The sequence below is a fragment of the Sus scrofa genome, chromosome 1 (genome assembly GCF_054392235.1).
Source record: "Sus scrofa isolate SSC_HxYL_T2T_F1_AM1 chromosome 1, Sscrofa_HxYL_maternal_Yorkshire_Landrace_v2.0, whole genome shotgun sequence".
Classification (NCBI taxonomy): domain Eukaryota; kingdom Metazoa; phylum Chordata; class Mammalia; order Artiodactyla; family Suidae; genus Sus; species Sus scrofa.
The window spans coordinates 262573051-262592026 of record NC_139383.1 but is presented as its reverse complement, the minus strand read 5'-3'; the positions used below and the strand labels follow the sequence as shown (position 1 = coordinate 262592026).

Genomic DNA, 18976 nt, shown 5'->3' with positions numbered 1-18976 from the left:
TATGGAAGCTCCTAGGCTACGGCTCACATCGGAGCTGTAGCTGCCTTCCTATGCCACAGCTCATGCCAATGCTAGATTGAAGCTGCGTCTGTGACCCACACCACAGCTCATGGCAATGCCACATCCTTAACCCACTGAGCAGGGCCAGGGATCAAACCCATGTCCTCATGGATACTAGTCAGGTTATTACTGCTGAGCCATGACAACAACACATTTCTTACAAATAAGCTGACCTAGCAAATAATCTAAAAGCATCCTCATCATGATGATTAATCAGTGACTGAATAATTGCTCTGATCCAAACAGCTTGCAGCTTTGTGAACAGAGTTTACTTAAATTTCACAATAATGAAGTATTTGAATTGGGAGCACACACTTTCCAGAGTCCAATCCTCTCCATCACACATCTTGTCAGCATTCCATTAAAGAATAAGAAGAAAGCCATGCAGGGAGGAGAAAGTATTGGCTATGGCTTGCAAAGGACTAAAGGAGCATCTTCAGTTTTGCTGTTTTCTCACTATGTGGCTTGAGGAAAGTCATCTGGTCACACAGGGTCCTAGTGTTCTAATCTGTAAAGTGATGTAAGTAATTATCCTCAACCTGGGTTAATTGTGTGTGCATGGGTAATATAAGGGGAAAAGCACTGTAAATTCTGTAGTGGCAGCACAAAAATGAGATTAAAAGCTCATCTGCCTATAGCAACTGAAGACGACAGTAAGGAAAATGGAAAATGCTGTTGGTGCTTTCTCTGCATATCTACTGCTCCCTTAATGCAATGCTGGCAATTATAATAACTCCTTTGTTCATCTGGCAAGTATTTATTGAGAACTTATTATGTGTAGGCTCTGTGATGGTCTCAGTATATCCCTATGCCTTCCATCAGATAGGTAGTTAACAATGACAGCAAATTCAAGTGGCACTTGGAATTTATTGGTTTTTTTTATTTTTCATCTTTTTAGGGCCACACCTGCAGCATAGGGAGATTCTCAGGCGAGGAGTCGAATGGGAGCTGTAGCTGCTGGCCTATGCCACAACCACAGCAACATCAGGTCCTAGCATCTGCAACCTACACCACAGCTCACAGCAACACCAGCTCCTTAACCCACTGAGTGAGGCCAGGGATTGAACCTGCGTCCTAACGGATGCTAGTCAGATTTGTTTCTACTGAGCTACAATGGGAACTGCCATCTCTTGGAATTTAGCATTTTATTATCTTTACATAAATGATTTTAGAGTAAGAAAATTAAATTGGAATTTGTGGAAATGTTTAGATTGTTAACAGATACCTTTTGAAATGGAAACATTGGTTAGAAATCATTATTGACTGGTTTTTAAAGCAAATCTATTAAATGAGATACAACTCATTCAAGTAAAATGATGAGCCTCCATGCAATACTATATTTTAAAGCAATGTTTTGTAATGTGGAATCATTCTCTCATTTATACTAGTCTTCTACTAACTAGTCAATATGAATTTTATTGCATTACTTGTAATTCATTTGGGATTTTAAAAATGAAAGCCTTGAATAAGAAAACAAAAAATTCCCATGAAAATTTGGACCATACAAGGTTGAGAAAACACCCAGAGAAATAGCTCATGGCTCAACCTCTTAGGGAACCCAGGGTATGATGACACAAAGAAAGTTCTAGAGAAGCAAGGGTGCTGTGCTCTGAGAAACTGAATAATGGAATTCCTGTTGTGGCTCAGTGAGTTAAGGACCTGACGTTGTCTCTGTGAGGATGTGGGTTTGATCCCTGGCCTTGCTCAATGGGTTAAGGATCAGCATTTCTGCAAGTGACAGTGTAGGTTGCAGATTCCACTAGGATCTAGTGTTGTTGTGGTGTAGGCTGGCAGGTGCAGGTCCGATTCCATCTCTAGCCTGGGAAGCTCCACATCCTGCAGATGTGGCCCTAAAAAGACATAAAAAAAAGAAAGAAAAAGAAACTGAATAACTGATAATTGAAATACATCAAACTGGTTTACAAAATGGTGACACATATTAATCCTTCTGTAAAAAGCAAGGATAGATAAGAGCAGGCATAACTCTTTTCATTTAGAAAACACTGTGTCAGGTAGAGGGTTGATATTTCTCCAAATCTCTCTGAACTGAAAATTATTCATCTAGGTTCCACTGTCATGTGTTAACTATTGAACGACTTTATTTTTCCATGAAGATTTTTTAAATATAAAAAGTTATATTTTTTATTTAATTATGTAAGCAAAAACCATTTAAAAACACTGGAAACTAAGAAAAGTTACACAAAAGAAAAATTAATCAGAAGAGCCTCAAAGATAACAATTACTAATAATCAATTAACAATTCTTCTATCTGGGTTTCTGCTGCTTCTCTTTAAAAAAGCCCTAGAAAAATCTTTAGAACAACCTCATTGTGGCTTAATAGTGGTGAGTCATTTACTTTTGAGCAATAACTATATAATACAAGAGGAAAAAAAGAGAAAAAGCAGAATAGGTTTTGAACAGAAGTGAGAAGAGCTTGGTTTTAATTTTGGTTTTTCTTCCTACTGGTTTGAGGATAAGTAGCCTGTAAAAACCCTTTGTATGCTGGGAAAAGCCATATAAATACAAAGTGTATGGTTCTTGTTAATTTTCTGGGTCTCTGTGGTGGTCTGGGAGCATTTAAGACTTAGTTTTGGTTGTATATCTTTCCTTCAATTAGCCCCACAATGTAAGGGATATACAGGACGAAATAAATGTACAAGGATAGAGCGAGTGGTTTGAAATGCACAGGGAGGACAAATGTGCTGAACGGTGTGTGAATGAAAGATGGCCTCTCTTTTGTGGGTGGCTTGCATTTTAATTTGCTTTTTACTGTGTGTGTGTTTGTACATACCTAAAGAGGCTGCCCAGTCACAATTTCAGAGTTAGAACAATTTTCTTTTCCTTTTAATCCCCATCTTTTGCCAATTTACATATTTCAAATTTTACACAGTGATCACATTTCAGAGGCAAGATATGGAGACCGTTTGAGCTATTTTTTCCCTCAACCTCCTAACTGTATCACTTAAAAAAAAAAACAAACCTGTTTAAGGATCTCACAGCAAAATCTAAGGAACAAGATGAAGGCAAAAAAATGTTCATTGGTGCTTCTGTCTTTTGTAAGTGATGAGGCCCCTTTTGGTCCACCTGAAGTCGTGTTTCCGCACGTGCAATTCTTGGGACAGCAAATGGAGCAACACCAGAAGCAGCTGGGCCTGTTGCTCATTTGAACAGTGGGGCTGAGGTCACAGGGATCTGTTCACAGAATGCTGGTTATTTTGGAATGATCTGCCGGACTCACTCCAAAAATGCTAGTTAATATTGCACATGGAGCCAGTCCCTCTCTTGCCTCTTGACAGACTAAACCTGGCTGACCTCTCTTTCTGTAAAGTTTCTCTTTGTAGAAGCAGTGGCTGATATTTGACCCTGAGTCCCCCCTTTTAAACTTCTTTTATAACAAACAACTCTCCTTGGTCAGATGGGATATTTAAAGGATTCTCACAACTTTTACCTTTATTTTCTCTCTGCTTTAACATGTATGACTCACATTCAATAGAATATAGTTGACCCTTGAGCATGGGTGTAAATTGTATGGGTCCACTTATACACAGTTCTTTCCAATGAAGGCTATGGTAATGCACAGTCCCAGCTGTGGTCAGTTGACTCCAAGGATGCAGGATGTGGATATGGAGGAACCATATGTATAGAAGGTCACCTATAAAGTTATGGGGCATGCTGGTTGCTGCCCCTAACCTCTGAATTGTTCAAGGGTCCATTAATTAATTGATTAATTAATTAATTAATTTGCTGTTCAAGGCTGCATTTGCAGCATAGGGAATTTCCCAGTCTAGGGGTCGAATCGGAGCTGGAACTGCTGGTCTACACCACAGCTACAGCAAAGCCAGATTTGAGCCACATCTGCAGCCTACACCACAGCTCATGGTAATGCCAGATCCTTAACCAACTGAGTGAGGCCAGGGATGGAACGCACATCCTCATGGATCCTAGTCAGGCTCGTTATTGCTGAACCACAATGGGAACTTCCATGGGGTCCACTATTTTTAAATATGACCTTCCAGTTTCTATGAGAGAGACATCTACTCCCTTTGAACACATAGTACTTTGTCCAAGGGCACATCTAGATTACCTACCATGGCCTGGTTGGTTGAGGCAAGCCTATTACCCTATTGGACACTCCATATCTTCTTTCTCCACACTCCTTAGAGCTGGCCCTCTCCTCTGGCAGTGACAAATCTGCCTTATAAGGCAATTATGGGGTCTTTCGTCATACTTCCCTAGCACACGTATGGCCAGGGCTCTTTGCCACTCTGAGTCTCCAAAGCGAACTGGAATTATTTTTAACCTTTTACGCCTAGTGTCTTTGCATGTGATTCACTCCCTAAGACAGGGATCAGCAAAGAGAACCAAGCAGGTCAAATGTGGCTGACTGCCTATTTTTGTATCACCTGTGAGCTAAAAATGGTATTTACATTTTTGAATGGTTGGGGAAAAAAAATCAAAAGAAGTGAAAATTATATGAAATTCAAACTTCAGGGTATAAGTCCCTAGAACTCTCCAGTTCAAAGAAACTCTCCTAGTTTCTTTTCTGTACAATAGGGATAATAACAGGACCCACTTCACAGGGATGTCCTGAAGGTACATTTTTATTTAGTTAATTTTTTGTCTTTTTAGGGCCACACCTGCAGCACATGGAGGTTCCCAGGCCAGGGGTCTAATCAGAGCTGTAGCCACTGGCCTACACCACAGCCACAGCAATGTCAGATCCAACCTGCACCTGCAACCTACCCCACAGCTCACGGCAACGCTAAATCCTTAACCCCCTGGTTGAGGCCGAGGATCGAACCTGTGTCCTCATGGATACTAATCAGCTTCATTTCTGCTGAGCCACAAGGGGAACTCCCTGAAGATACATTTTTTAAAAATGCATGTAAAGCTCTTAGCACAGTGCCTGAGACATAGTAAGTAGTCAACAGATGTTGCCTATCTTCATTTTCATCATTTTGTAAGAGTATTAAAAGGATTAGAAATTAGAAAGTTTCTGAAAGATTACAGTGCTCAACAAATAGTAGATTCTCAATAAAAGGCATGTCAAACAAAGCAAGACATTGGTACAATAGCAATATCTTACCTCCACTCTATTAACCGGAAAGGAAGTTCCCACAGGAAATCCAATTAAAGGGGAAAAGAAATGAAAGTTAGTACATATTCATCTCAAGGCTTCTAAGAAATAATCTTGATACCTATAACCTCTAAGTTTCTGAAAAGTTCTCTGCTTCTGCTAGGAGGCCAGACACTGCATTTAATAAGCAGATTTAGAGAAGGGGATTAAGAAAATATTAAATGTCTCCAGGAACTGATTTTTTTTTTTTAAGCAGCCACACCCGTGGCACATGGAACTTCCTGGGCTAGGGGTCGAATCAGAGCTGCAGCTGCTGGCCTACACCACAGCTATGGCGACATCATATCTGAGCCTCATCTGTGACCTCTGCTGTAGCTTGTGGCAATGCTGGATTCTTAACCTACTGAGGCAGGCCAGGGATTGAACTCACATCCTCACAGACATTAGGTTGGGTTCTTAGCCCGCTGAGACACAATGGCAACTCCCAGGAACTGTATTCTTCTTTTCAAGCTGAGTTCTACCATGGCATCATTAGCGCAGGGAGTATTGTAGGTCAGAATTTCTCTCCGTTAGCTACCCAGGGACTTTGCAGCAAGAAAGCAAGATGTGGAGGTTGCAAGGAAGAGGAGAGAAGGGACAGGTGGGGAAGCTGTTATTCTCACAGACCCACTGGCTTCAAGTGGTTGCACAGGGTCCCACACTCAGAAAGGCCCCATTCTTAGTTTAATGTTCTACTGTCATCATCTTGAAATACTTATTAATTTTTAAGCAAAGGGCCTCACATCTTCACTTTGCCCTGGGCCCCACAAATTTTGCCCCCAGGGGTGAAAGCTCAGGGCCCCGAGGGGACTGCCCCTCTCCTTGGGTGACTTATGGGGCTTTTGGTATGAATAGTCCCAGCTTAGGCTTTCCCCAGGCATGAAGGCTCTTGGTAGGGGGAGGGATTGTAACGTGACCAGTATTTCTGAACGGTTCCATCTCTTTCTGTATAGGAAATCTCATACCTCACACTCTTCCCCAAGCACTTTGTGAGTTACCACCTCCTGTCCTCCCTAACCCCCGCTATTAAAGTAAAAAGTAAAACATAGGCTGTGTCTAAAACCAATTTGCTTTATTAGAATTTCTCCTAATGTTGAGGTCTGACTCCTTTGGAAAATGTTCAGTCCACTTGGGTGTTATTCTTTCAGCATTTTTAAGGATTCAAAAATGAATTCCCCTGATAAATCAATCTTCTTGATAAATCTTATAAACACATAATATATGTATTTATCAAGAAGATTGATTTATCAGGGGAATTCATTTTTGAATTCTTAAAAAAATATATATATACACACACACATTTTTAGGGCCGCACTTGTGGCCATGGAAGTTCCCTGGCTAGTGGTCTCACATCGGAGCTGCAGCAGACGGCCTATGCCTCAGTCACAGCAGTCACAGCAATACCAGATCTGAGCCACATCTGCACCCTACACCACAGCTCATGGCAACGCTGGATCCTTAACCCACTGAACAGGGCCAGGGATTGAACCCCTGTCCTCATGGATCCTAGTTGGGTTCATTACTGCTGAGCCATGACAGGAATTCCCATAAATTATATTTGTAATCATTCTGTTTTACATTTGTGGAAGTAGGTGACTGAGTTTTTTTAACCTTGTGTGCAACTTCTTTTTCATCTTTATGGACTTTTTATTCAACGAAACCAACCTACATGAGAAGCCTACATGATCCAAACCTTATGGCAATTCTGCCCCTGTAGAGATAGAACAGATGGAAGAAATAGAAGGAAATTCAAGAGGAAAAAGTATATCATTTGGAGGGGTAAAGGCAGAATTTAATAGTAGCTAAGCAGGGAAACCTGTTAAAACATGAAAAGGCCAAGGTTTTATATCTGAAAGAGCCCTCAATTTAAAATGTAAAAGAGGATTCAATACCAGGGAGATGAACCAGTGCCAAAGAAAATCCAGTCATAGAGCTTGGGAAGAGATAACAAGCTTAGATAGGCTTCTGTTTCAAGGACAAGTAAGGAAAGAAAAATCAAGGTCATTTAAGGGTGCCTGGTCTTCTCAAGAATATTGAGAGATCAAAGGATGATTCACTAGGCTTCCATGTGTTTTGTCCAGAAATTTCTCCAGTCACATTTTCTTTTAGAGGGGAGGGTGGGGAGCAGGGAAGGGGTCCAAGAACTTTGCAATTATAAACAAGTGCTTTTATCTCAAAACTAGATTTTTAAAAATTCCAGGAATTTCCAACAGTCATCAATATTTGTAATAGCTCTTCAATTATCTGGAAAAGCCAGTAATACATTGGCTTTTTTCTAAAACATACAGCCGATCTCATATAAGAAAGCTGCCTGTTTGTAAAAAGAATGCTTACCTCCTTGGCTTAGCTGCAGAACAGCTGGTAGCAATTTAGTGTGGCTACTGGCTGTTAGTCATTTATTCTTTTCCCTTGTATTAAAAACAAACACCTTTAATCCATTTGAAACCAGATGAAACCACCATGAAACGCCAGGGGATGCGGTCTGTATTGTTGATAAGAACACTTTCTACCTATTGTGGCTGTGCACTGGTCGGAGAGGGAGTCACGAAATCCTGCTACATGATCACCCCACGTCTCACAGTTGGGGATAACATTGCAGCGGACACAGAAGTGTGACTGCGAGACACAAGAAAGGGCAGGCAACAGGGTAGTACATTTGAATCAGCAATATCGATTATGAAATAGAATCCAAAGTTCTATTTTTTTTCTGTAATGTGAAATCAATTCAAAATATAGAAAATAAAAACACGAGATGAATGGATAAAGAAGATGTTGTACACATACACAATGGACTACTACTGTGCCATAAAAAGAATGAAATAACGCCCTTTGCAGCAACATGGACGGACCTAGAGATTATCATACAAAGCGAAGTAAGTCAGACAAAGACAAATACCACATGATATCACTTATATGTGGAATCTAAAATATGACACAAATGAACCTATCTGCAAAACAGAAACAGACTCATGGATATAGAGAACATACTTGCACCTCCCCCTGCCAAGGGCGAGGTGGGTGAGGAAGGAAAGGATTGGCAATTGGGATTAGTAGATGAAAACTATTATATATAGAATGTATAGCAACAAGATCCTACTGTATAGCACAGTGAACTATGTTCAATATCCTATGGTAAACTATAATGGAAAATAATATTTTTAAAAAGAATGTATATATGCATAACCGAATCACTTTGTATAATAGACAGTAACACAACATTGTAAATCACCTATACTTCAATAAGAATAAATAAGCCTATTGTCCATTTTCCTATTAAAAAAATGAAATAGATTATCTAACTAAATGAAGTTAGGCAGAAAGACAAATATATGATATCACATATATGTGGAATCTAAAATATGACACAAATAAACTTATTTCCAAAACAAAAATAGACTCACAGCCATAGAAAACAAACTTATGGTTACCAAAGAGAAAAAACGGAGAGAGATAAATTAGGAGTTTGGGATTAAAATATACACAGTACATACATAAAATAATCAACAGATGTATTGCATCACACAGGGAACTATATGCAATATCTTATAATAACCTATAATGGAAAATAATCTGAAATATATATACATTATATACATATATATGTATGTACACACATATCACACATGTATGTATAACTAAATCATTTTACTATACAGCTGAAACACATTGTAAATCAACTACATTTCAATACAAATTAAAAAAAAATAAAAATGAGGCCCATTTTGGGAGGCTGAGGAATACCAATACTACCACATCAGATTTCTCCCTATTTCCCAATGTTGGTTATGCTAAATATTTTCATTTGAGCTTTAAATTTAGTGACCAGAAGCCCCAGACTCTGAGGTCAGTCCAAAGAAGGGGCATTGCAGATGGTGGGGGTGTTGGTAGAATGAGGAATGGCTTAAATTAGAAGAGGGATAGACTCATTCCTTTACCCTCAGCCTGGATAAGCATAAGCAGAACTCTGGACCTCAGTATCTCATGAAGGACCTATATGCCTTTGAGAATGGGAACTAAGTGTTTTCCTCTACTGAATCCCTGTAGATTTCCCAGCTTTATTGATATGTAATTCACATATAAAATTGTATAAGTTTAAAGTACACAACATGTTGATTTGCTGCATTTATATAATGCAAAATGATTCCCACCATAGCATTAGCTAACACCTCCATCATGTCACATAATTACCATTTCTTGTTTGTGGTAAGAATGTTTAAGATCTACTCTCTTACCAACTGTCAAGTATATAATGCAGTATTAACTATAATCACCATAATGTGCATTAGATTCCCGGAACTTATTCGTCCTGTAACTGGAAGTTTGTACCATTTGGCCAACATCTCCCCATTTCCCCCACCCCACTGCCCCTGGTAACTATCATTGTACTCTATTTCTATGAGTCAGACTTTTTCAGATTCCACATATAAGTGATATACAGTGTTTGCCTTTCTCTGGCTGACTTATTTCACTTAGCATAATGCCCTCACTTTTCATCCATGTTGTCACAAATGGCCAGATCTCTTTATTGTGGCTGAATAATAATTCATTATGTGTATATATCACATCTTCTTTATCCATTTTTCGATTGACAAAAACTTAGGTGGTTTCCATATCTTGGCTATTGTGAATAATGCTGCAATGAATGTGAAAGTGCAGAAATTAACACAACATTGTAAATCAACTATACTTCAATAGGAATAAATAAAGAATAAACAAGTCTATTGCCCATTTTTCTATTAATCCAAATTTGGGTTTTAATGTCTGGTGGAAACTCTATACTGCTTTCTATAGCTTTCCAAAATGGCTGAACCAATTTACAATTCTACCATCAGTGGTAGATACTACCTTTGATGGTAGTATCTCTCCAATACTTGCTAACCCTTATCTTGTTGATGATAACCATCCTAGTAGGTATGAGGTGATATTTCATTGTGGTTTTGATTTGCATTTCCCTAATGAATAGTGATGCTGAACAGTTTTTCATGTACTCATTTCCCATCTGTATGTTTCTTTGGAAAAATGTCTCTTCTCCTTTGCCCATTTTAAAATGAGATTATTTGTTTTTTTGCTATTGAATGGTATGAGTTCTTTATATATTTTGAATATTAACCCTTATATATATTTGCAAATATCTTATTCCTTTCCATAGGCTGCCTTTTAGTTTTATTGATGGTTTCCTTTGCTGGGCAGAAGGTTTTTAGTTTAATATAGCCTCACTTGTTTATTTTTGCTTTTGTTGTTTGTGCTTTTGGTGTCATATCCAAAAATCATTGCCAAGACTGATGTCAAGGAACTTACTGCCTATGTTTTCTCCTAGGAATTTTATGGTTTTAGGTCTTATGTTTAAATTTTTAATTTATTTCAGGTTAATTTTTGTGAGTGGTGTAATGTAGGGGTCCTGTTTCATTCTTTTGCATATGGTTATCCAGTTTTCCCAATACCATTTATGGAAAAGACTGTCTTTTCCCCATTGTATGTTCTTAGCTCTCTTGCAAAAAGTAATTAACTGTTTATGTGTGGGTTTATTTCTGGGTTCTTGGTTCTGTTCCATTTGTCTAGATTTCTGTTTTTATTTCAGTTCCATAGTGTTTTGATTACTGTAGCTTTGTAATATAGTTTTAAATCAAGAAGTCGATGCATCTAGCTTTGTTCTTCTTTCTCAGGATTGCTTTGCCTATTGTAGATCTTTTGTGATTCCATACAAGTTTTTGGATTGCTTGTTCTATCTCTGTGAAAAATGCTATAGGAATTTAAATAGGGTACGTGAAATCCATAGATAGCTTTGGGTGCTATGGACATTTTAACAGTATTAATTCTTCCACTCCAGGAGCACAGAATATCTTCCATTTATTTGTGTCCTCAATTTCTCTAATCAATGTCTTATAATTTTTAATGTAAAGATCTTTCTCTTCCTAAGTTATTCTAAATATTTTGTTGGTTTTGATGCTATTGTAAATGGAATAGCATTGCGTCTTTTTCAGATGTTTTGTTGTTAATGTATTAAAACACAACTGATTTCTGTATGTAGATTCTGTATCTGAAAGTCCACTTAATTCATTGATTAGTTCTAACAGTTTTTTGGTGGAGTCTTTAGGATTTTCTGCATATAAGATTGTATCATCTGCAAACAAAGATAATTTCACTTCCATTCCAATTTGGATGCCTTTTGCTTCTTTTGATTGCCTAATTTTTGGTCTAGGGCTTCCAGTTGAATAGAAATAGTAAGAATGGGCATCTTGCCCTTTTACTAATCTTAAAGGGAAAGTGTTTAACCTTTCGCTATTGGGTATGATGTTGGCTATGGTTTTGTCATGGCTCTTACTGTGCTGAGGTTATGTTCCTTCTATACCCAGTTTGCTGAGGGTTTTTTTTTTTTTATCATGAACATATGTTGAATTTTTTCAAATGCTTTTTATGCATCTGTCAACAGAATTATATGATTTTTATCCTTCATGCTATTAATGTGGTATATGACATTAATTGATTCATGTATGTTGAACCATCCTTGCATCCCAGAGATAAATCCTGCTTGATCATGATGTATATAATTCTTTTAATGTACTGTTGAATTTGGTTTGCTAGAATTTTGTGGAGAATTTTTATATCTATATTCATCAAAGATTTTGGCCTGTGGTTTTTTTATAGTGTCCTTACCTGGCTTTGGTATTAAGGTAATAAAGATTGATGTTAATTCTTCTTTAAATGCTTGGTAGAATTAATGGCTGTGTCTATTTGGATGGCCTTTGGCTCTTCCATGTTTGTGCTCATTACAGGGATCATGAGCTATCTTGCTGGTCTTTGTCACAGGGCTGAGTGTTCTGATGAAAAAGAGAAGGCGTCTTGCCAATAACCCAGCATCCTGGTGAGTTTAAATTGCAACTTGAGCCTTTCAAGGTTGTGACTGGAGGGGAAATGGAACTTCCTGGTTCATAGGGAGAGCTTCCAAAAGTTTTTCTGGCTCCTTTTGATAACTAACAGCAAATGTAAATGAGTCAGAAAGAAGTATATCAAATTTCTCAAATAATGCATATGAATTTGGGCATACACATGGAAGAATTTTGGGAAAATGAAGGCTGATCTTTGTTTTTTTTTTTGTTGTTGTTGTTGTCTTTCAAACACTAGGAATATCATTAGACATAATCCTAAGTACTAGACCAGATTTTTCCATTTCCCAGTTTTCCTGCTGGGATGAGTAAATAAACAAGTGGAGTGAAATATTCAAAGTGAAACATGGAGAATGCGACAAAGGGGGCTGTTGACTACAGAACACTAGGGGAGGATGAGGATGACTGAAATGGGAGAAAGGAGAATTTGGGGTAAGGAGGCATTGCTAGGATGTCAAAGGAGGGCACCAGGCTCTGTACTTCTGGCCAGCCCATCAGAGGCCAATGGAGAGAGAGGCCAAAAGCAAAAATGGAGAAAGCAAAGTAACAACCAAGCTTTGGGAGATCTGAAAAGCATAAAGCCATGCTTTGAAACATTTTGAACTAGAGTGGTTCCATGGATCTCTTTCTCACTAGAGTGGCTTCACTTCCCTGGAATATTGGTTCAGGGAGCCCTCCAGAGTTGGGAGGTACTTTCCTCAGTGATGGCAGGGGGACTTTTATGAGCCATCTAGCAGCTTAGACTGAAAGGAACAGGTCAAGGTGAAAAAGAAAAATGGCAGGAGTCTCATGGAGTTCAGAGGTCTTATTCCTTTGCACCCATGAGACATGTTCAGTAGACCTGCCTGAGGAAATTTTAGGAAAAGCAGAGAAGCTTCAAGTCTCATAATAAGTGGGATCTAACAGGAAAACTAGATTGGGGATGAACAAAAGGGTCTTCTAGTTTTTTATGAATTAGCTCCATGGGGGAATCCCTCTTTACTCATTTTAGTAACTTTTTTTTTTTTTTTTGAGCAGATGGATTCACATTTATTGGTTCAAATACAGTACCTAACACTTGCTAAACATGCATTACCAGACCCGTTAGATAAGTCAAGTCATTGCTGGTTTCAGTCTGCATGACCCTACTGAGGTCACTGTTCCTGACCTGCATTTACCTCTGTTGGTGCAACAGGTTTCTAGCCCTCTCTACTGCTGGTGCCAATCCAAGCACCAGTCCCACCGTTCTTTTCCCCCATGCAAATTCTCCTACTATTTTCCCCAGGCTGCTATTTATGATTGCCTTCATCTTCACTCTGATCTAGTCTCAGCATTGACCATTTCTCTCTGAATTCTGGGACACTGTCTTCCTGTACTGCCTGTCCACATTTTAAGGCTCTTTTTACTACCAAAAGATATCATTATTTTCTTTAGGCTTATAGCTTCCTCTGTTGGTATATTCCATTTATTAGTGGGGTTGGATCAGGCTCTCATTTGAACTAGGACAAAGATAAAAAGGGTGATGTTGCAGTATGAAGGATGCTGACAATTATGCTCTGTAGTCCTTTTAGCATCTTGGAGATCACATCATATCATGGATCTGCCTTTGTTGTGGAGAAGATATGCCCATTTTACCAGGTTCTTCTTATGAGTCATAGAACTGCCTTCACACCCATCTTTATACCTATGATAGGTAGCCTCCAAAGGTTACCATGCTAAAAGGGGAGTCTCTGTCCATTCCCTCCAGCTTGGTATGTTGCAGAAAGGTGGAAAGTAGGGGAATTTAGAATTCAGATACACATTTTATAGATTCTTTCTCTGGACCAAAATCCTAGGAGAGAGGTAAATTATAAACTAAGGAAAAAGCCAAAGCAGAGGGAGTTTTTCCTACTTCTTATTTGGGAAGCAGGACACCTTATAAGGGCTCCTACCCTGACATGTGAAAATGTCAGTAGTGTAAAAATGGTAACCTGACATGGTTGGGTAGACAGCAGAACTGAGTTAGTAGATCTGAATCACTTTTTGGATTTTGTGTAACATGACAGTGACCCAGAAGTTGCTTCAGGCCCCATGAGGAATAAGGAAGGAGCTGACTTGGATTGCAGTATGCCTGGCCTTGCAGCAAGAGCCAGGGTGACCCAGGTGCAGAGGTTGCAGAGTAGACTCAAGACAAGGGCTCGATGAAGGATTTGACTGAGATGTAGTGGTTTGTGCTGCTGCAGGGAGAGCCTTGATGGGGCTGAGCCAGACAGGGAGGTCCTCTGGGTCACAACCAGGCCAAGAGATGAACTCACTAGTTCTCCAGCTGTAGGCTTTACCAAAGACCAGGATGGGCCCAGAGGACACCACTTCATAAATTCCTGTCTCTGTCTCTCCTTCCATCTGGGGAAGAGATAGAAGGAGAAAGGGGAGGAAGAGACATGGCAGGGACTTGATCTTTAACTGAAATGAGACTCTTCAGATTAGCAACCTTAATTTTTCTCTTCTAACCCATGGAAGTATAGGTTAAACTAGATTAGATCAGTTTATTTTCCTGGATTGGATATTCATATGTATAAATAGAAAAATATAAATATTTCTCCTCTCTAAATGCACACATATGTTATAAATATATAGGTATAGGTTACATAGATATGTATTTATCTATTTAATACTGGGTCTTCATCAAATATCAAATAAAACATGAGATAGTGAGACTAGAATAATTCCAAGTAATTCAAAGCCATCAAAAATTTTATTTTATTATCCCTTGAACGTTTCTCATGTTCTTGTGTTTTGTTTTATCTCTTATTGTTTGTCCTAGATACTTTTCTCAAATATTTCCGCAATATCTAGGACACATCTTAACTCCTTCTACCACATCCAAGCCCTTTCAAATCTCATCCTTTCCTCCTGGTAGGTTTCATGCCATCTACCCTCTTCTCTCTTTAGCAATTGTTGCTGCTGTTATCCAGACTTTCATGACTTTTCCAGACTCCTGGAATAGCATTTTAACTGCATGCCAGGCCTCCTTATGTTTTGATACTAGATGTCTATTGATGTGATAAAGGCTACTTGTCTCCTCTAAAAAAATGAAATGACTTCCCTCTGATTGAGGAATACAGTTAACCTCGGGTGGAGGTCACATTTCAAACCTTTCTTCCTGTCTTCCACCTCACCCCCCAGGCTCCATCATGACTGCTATTTTCTAAACTCATTTCAACCTTTTCATCTCTAACTCAAATGGTACCCCTTTCCCAGGGATTCCCTTAAAATCTCTTTTTTTTTTTTCCTATTGTTGTACTTTGTCTGTGCTTCTGCATAGATCAGAGTCTCTGCCATATGTATGTGGCCAAAGGACCTCCTTTTCTGACTGAGTGTCTCTGAAAGACAGGTACTCCATGATTTAACGATCCCCTTTGTTTGTTAAGTTTTTGTCTTTTCCCTAACACAATGCACTGAACCCATGCTCGGAACAGTGCTTCATAAACAACAAAGTGCTATGTAAATAGTAGTCATTTAATGTATTATTTGTTGAACTGAATTGAATTTGCTTTTAAGAGTTTCACCCTTCTGTGGGAAAATGACTTCCCATCTAGAATAGCTGATATGATGTATCAAGGTACTGAAGACAGATATATCCCTAGAGGAGAAAGCAGAAAGTTTTCAAGTCCCTCTTTTTTAGGGACATGCCTCAGAGCGAGAGCCTTGTCCAATGTTTCCAATGTATTTCTCTGTGTCTTTATTTACCTCATGCTAAAAATCACAAATATTACTGGAAATCTCTCCATCAGGGAAGATCAAAGAAGTGGCACTGTAATAAGGAATAGCAGACTCAGGAGTTGGCCCTGGGCACAGGTTCTACCAGTGCTTGCCTTACATATGAGGCCAAGCCACTCTCTGCTGACCCTTGGGTCACAGGCATGCTATGAATATAGCATGCCTGGCATTTCCTGATATAGGGATTGTTTCCAGCTCTAGGAATTCCACAAATGTTCTCAGAAGCCTTTGGGACATTTAAATTTCAAAAAGAAACATTTATAATTCAGCACAAATATCCTAGAAATCCATGTATCGGCCCTTTTCTTTGAAAATACCTGTAGGTTCTGCTGTCACTTACGTGAAACAGGAAGGGGGAAAGACCATTAATTAGATCACATACTCATGAGTAAAAATGTCCTCAAGAGACAGCCATGCAGTAATTGGCACAACCATGGTAAATGTCTGCCAACTTACTCTCTGAGGGTCTTAGAAAGTTTGATTAACCTTGAGAGAGAGGAGGAAGAAAGAAAGAGAGGAGGGAAAGGTATGGACTAGGAATCTGGGGTTAACAGATGCAGACCATTGCCTTTGGGATGGATAAGCAAGGAAATCCTGCTGTATAGCACTGGGAACTATACCTAGTCACTTATGATGGAGCATGATAGAGGATAATATGAGAAAAAGAATGTATATATGAATGTGTGACTGGGTCACTTTGCTGTACAATTGACAGAGCACTATACACCAACTATAATGGATGAAATAAAAATCATTAAAAAAAGAAATAAAGGGAAGGAATGAGGGAGTGGGAGTAATAAAAGAAGAAAGGGAAGAAAAGAATTAAAGGGAAAGAGATAGAAGGAAATGAACTCCTAGAAGCTGTTATCCACCCATCAGTTGGGTGGGTATTTGAGGATTGAGTTTTTGAAGCAACACATCAGCCAAAATCAATTATCAAGGTCAACCTCTGGAGTATCTCTATGGAGGAAGACATATCCCAAATAGGACTGGAGTAAGAGATTTAAAAAAAAATTTTTTTTCCCTAATGCGAGATGCCATGGAATAGTGCCAACTCTCTTCTCTCCTGGAGCAATGCATTTGTGAAAATCCATCATACCTGCTATACTAATGGTGGCTGCAGCTTTTGCAGTACTGAATTTCTCTCCGTGCTTATTAGTAGCTATGCATGTGTAGAGTCCTGGCTTGGTGACAAATAGCTGAAGTTTTGAGTCAATCACTCGGTCTTTCACACTTTCTTGAATGGACCCAGAAGAAACCTGGTGGAGTTGGAAAAAAAGAAAACAGAATTACTCCAAGGATCTCCTAATAAGCTACATCAGTAGACTGGAAAGAAAAAAAAAAGATCAGGATTAGAATCAAAAGCAAGTGGCAGATTGCAAAAATTGCCAAAAACTTTTCTCTCCATTTACCCATGACCTTGCAATGTGACTTTGTAGTTCTTCCCTCAAGAGGCAGGATCTTTCTCCATGCTTTGAATTTAGATTGGCATGTTTGGGACATGTTTCAGAAAGACACAGATACTTGCAAAGTTCTTACACATCATGACTTGCTTTGTTGTTGCATTTGGAACCAGTGGCCTCTTGGAAACAAGTGAGAGCTGGCCCGATGGAAGATGAGGCACATATGGCCCAGTTATCCCCACTGATCCAGCTTAGAGCCAACAATAACCACCAGATACATGAGTAAGGCCATTCTAGACCAACTAGCACCCAGTCAACCTGCCATCATTGGAGCTGGATTAGCCAAGATCAGGCAATCCTGACCCAAATCAGCAAAACTACCCAGTTGACCCATAGACCTCTGAGCTTTAATAAATGGTTCTTGCTTTAAGCCATTATGGTTTGGGATGTTTGTGATATAGAAATATGTAAATAATGCAAGGTAGGAAAAATATACTGTGTGAATTCTTCAAGATATGTCTCTATAGCTTGAAGATAGAGGCAGTCAGTTATGAGAGGTTGCATACTTTTGGACTTATTTTCTTAACTCCTATTTAGTTCCCCATAAATGCCCATCAGATAGATGGATGATTATCAAGAAAAATGCTTGTTAAGCCAATTCTGTTTCTGAGGTATGGCATGCATCATGCCTTACTGCTTAAATCAGAAAATTAAGCATCTTTGAAGTTCCTATTGTGGCTTAGCAGTAATAAACCCAACTACTATCCATGAGGATACAGGTTTGATCCCTGGGCTCGCTTAGTGGATTGGGGATCCGGTGTTGCCGAGAGCTTCAGTGTAGGTCACATGAGGCTCAGATCCAGCATTGCTGTGGTGTAGGCCAACAGCTGTAGCTCTGATTCGACCCCTAGCCTGGGAGTGTCCATATGCTGTAATCAGGTGGTCTTGAAGAGTCAGGCTATCAATGCAATATTAGCACATAATTGAGAGGTTAGTTTATGTTAGTGCTTATTAGTCATCATCATTCCAACTCTGCGATAAAGACAGCTGCCCAGCACATTCTATTGGGTTGTAGAATTACAATTAATACCATAGTTTCTCTGACCCCAAAGAATTGTTATGAATGAATCACTTTGAATCGCTATGTTTTAGTGCCTTCCCTATTCCTAGAAAAGGGAATAAATAGTCATTAGAAAACAAGAACACGGTAACAGTAATAACCTCAGATCAACTGTGAACAAAATAAATGTCTGATGTAAATGCCATTGTTAAGGTGGTGGCATTTTTTTGTTGTTGTTGTTCTTCAGGGCTGCACCCATAGCATATGGAAATTGCCAGGCTAGGGGTCGAATTGGAGCTATAGCTGCCAGCCTACACCACAGCAACATGGGATCCAAGCTGCCTGCAACCTACACCACAGCACACTGTGGTGCCCACTGAGCGAGGTCAGGGATTGAACCCACGTCCTCATGGATACTAGTCGGATTCATTTCCGCTTGAGCCCCAATGGGAATTCCTCAGTAATTATTCTTTAATTATCACTGCTTACATGCAGGGAAAATGCTAGTCTCAGGGGAGTGGGAATGGAATGACAACTAAAGAATCAGCTATGGTTTACCTTAAACTTATCTTGGAGGAGTTGGGGGTGGGAATAATGGCAGCCTTGAAAGAGACCTTTCTACCTAGTAGTAGAGAATGAAGCTGGGAGTGAGAATCTTGGAGTTGGTTACTTCACTATTTCATGTAAAGGAGGATTTTACAGTTAGACCAGTTAG

General features: G+C 39.2%; 1 protein-coding gene across 1 annotated transcript in view; it reads right to left on the bottom strand.

The window, feature by feature from the left end:
• Positions 1–18976, bottom strand: part of MUSK (muscle associated receptor tyrosine kinase) — a 105921-nt gene that overhangs the window by 21780 nt on the left and 65165 nt on the right. The window contains exons 7-8 of the mRNA XM_021074443.2: positions 16898–17057; positions 5147–5153 (exon numbers count right to left, since the gene is read on the bottom strand). Of these exons, the coding sequence (XP_020930102.1) occupies positions 5147–5153; positions 16898–17057 (167 nt within the window). The remainder of the gene's footprint in view (positions 1–5146; positions 5154–16897; positions 17058–18976) is intronic.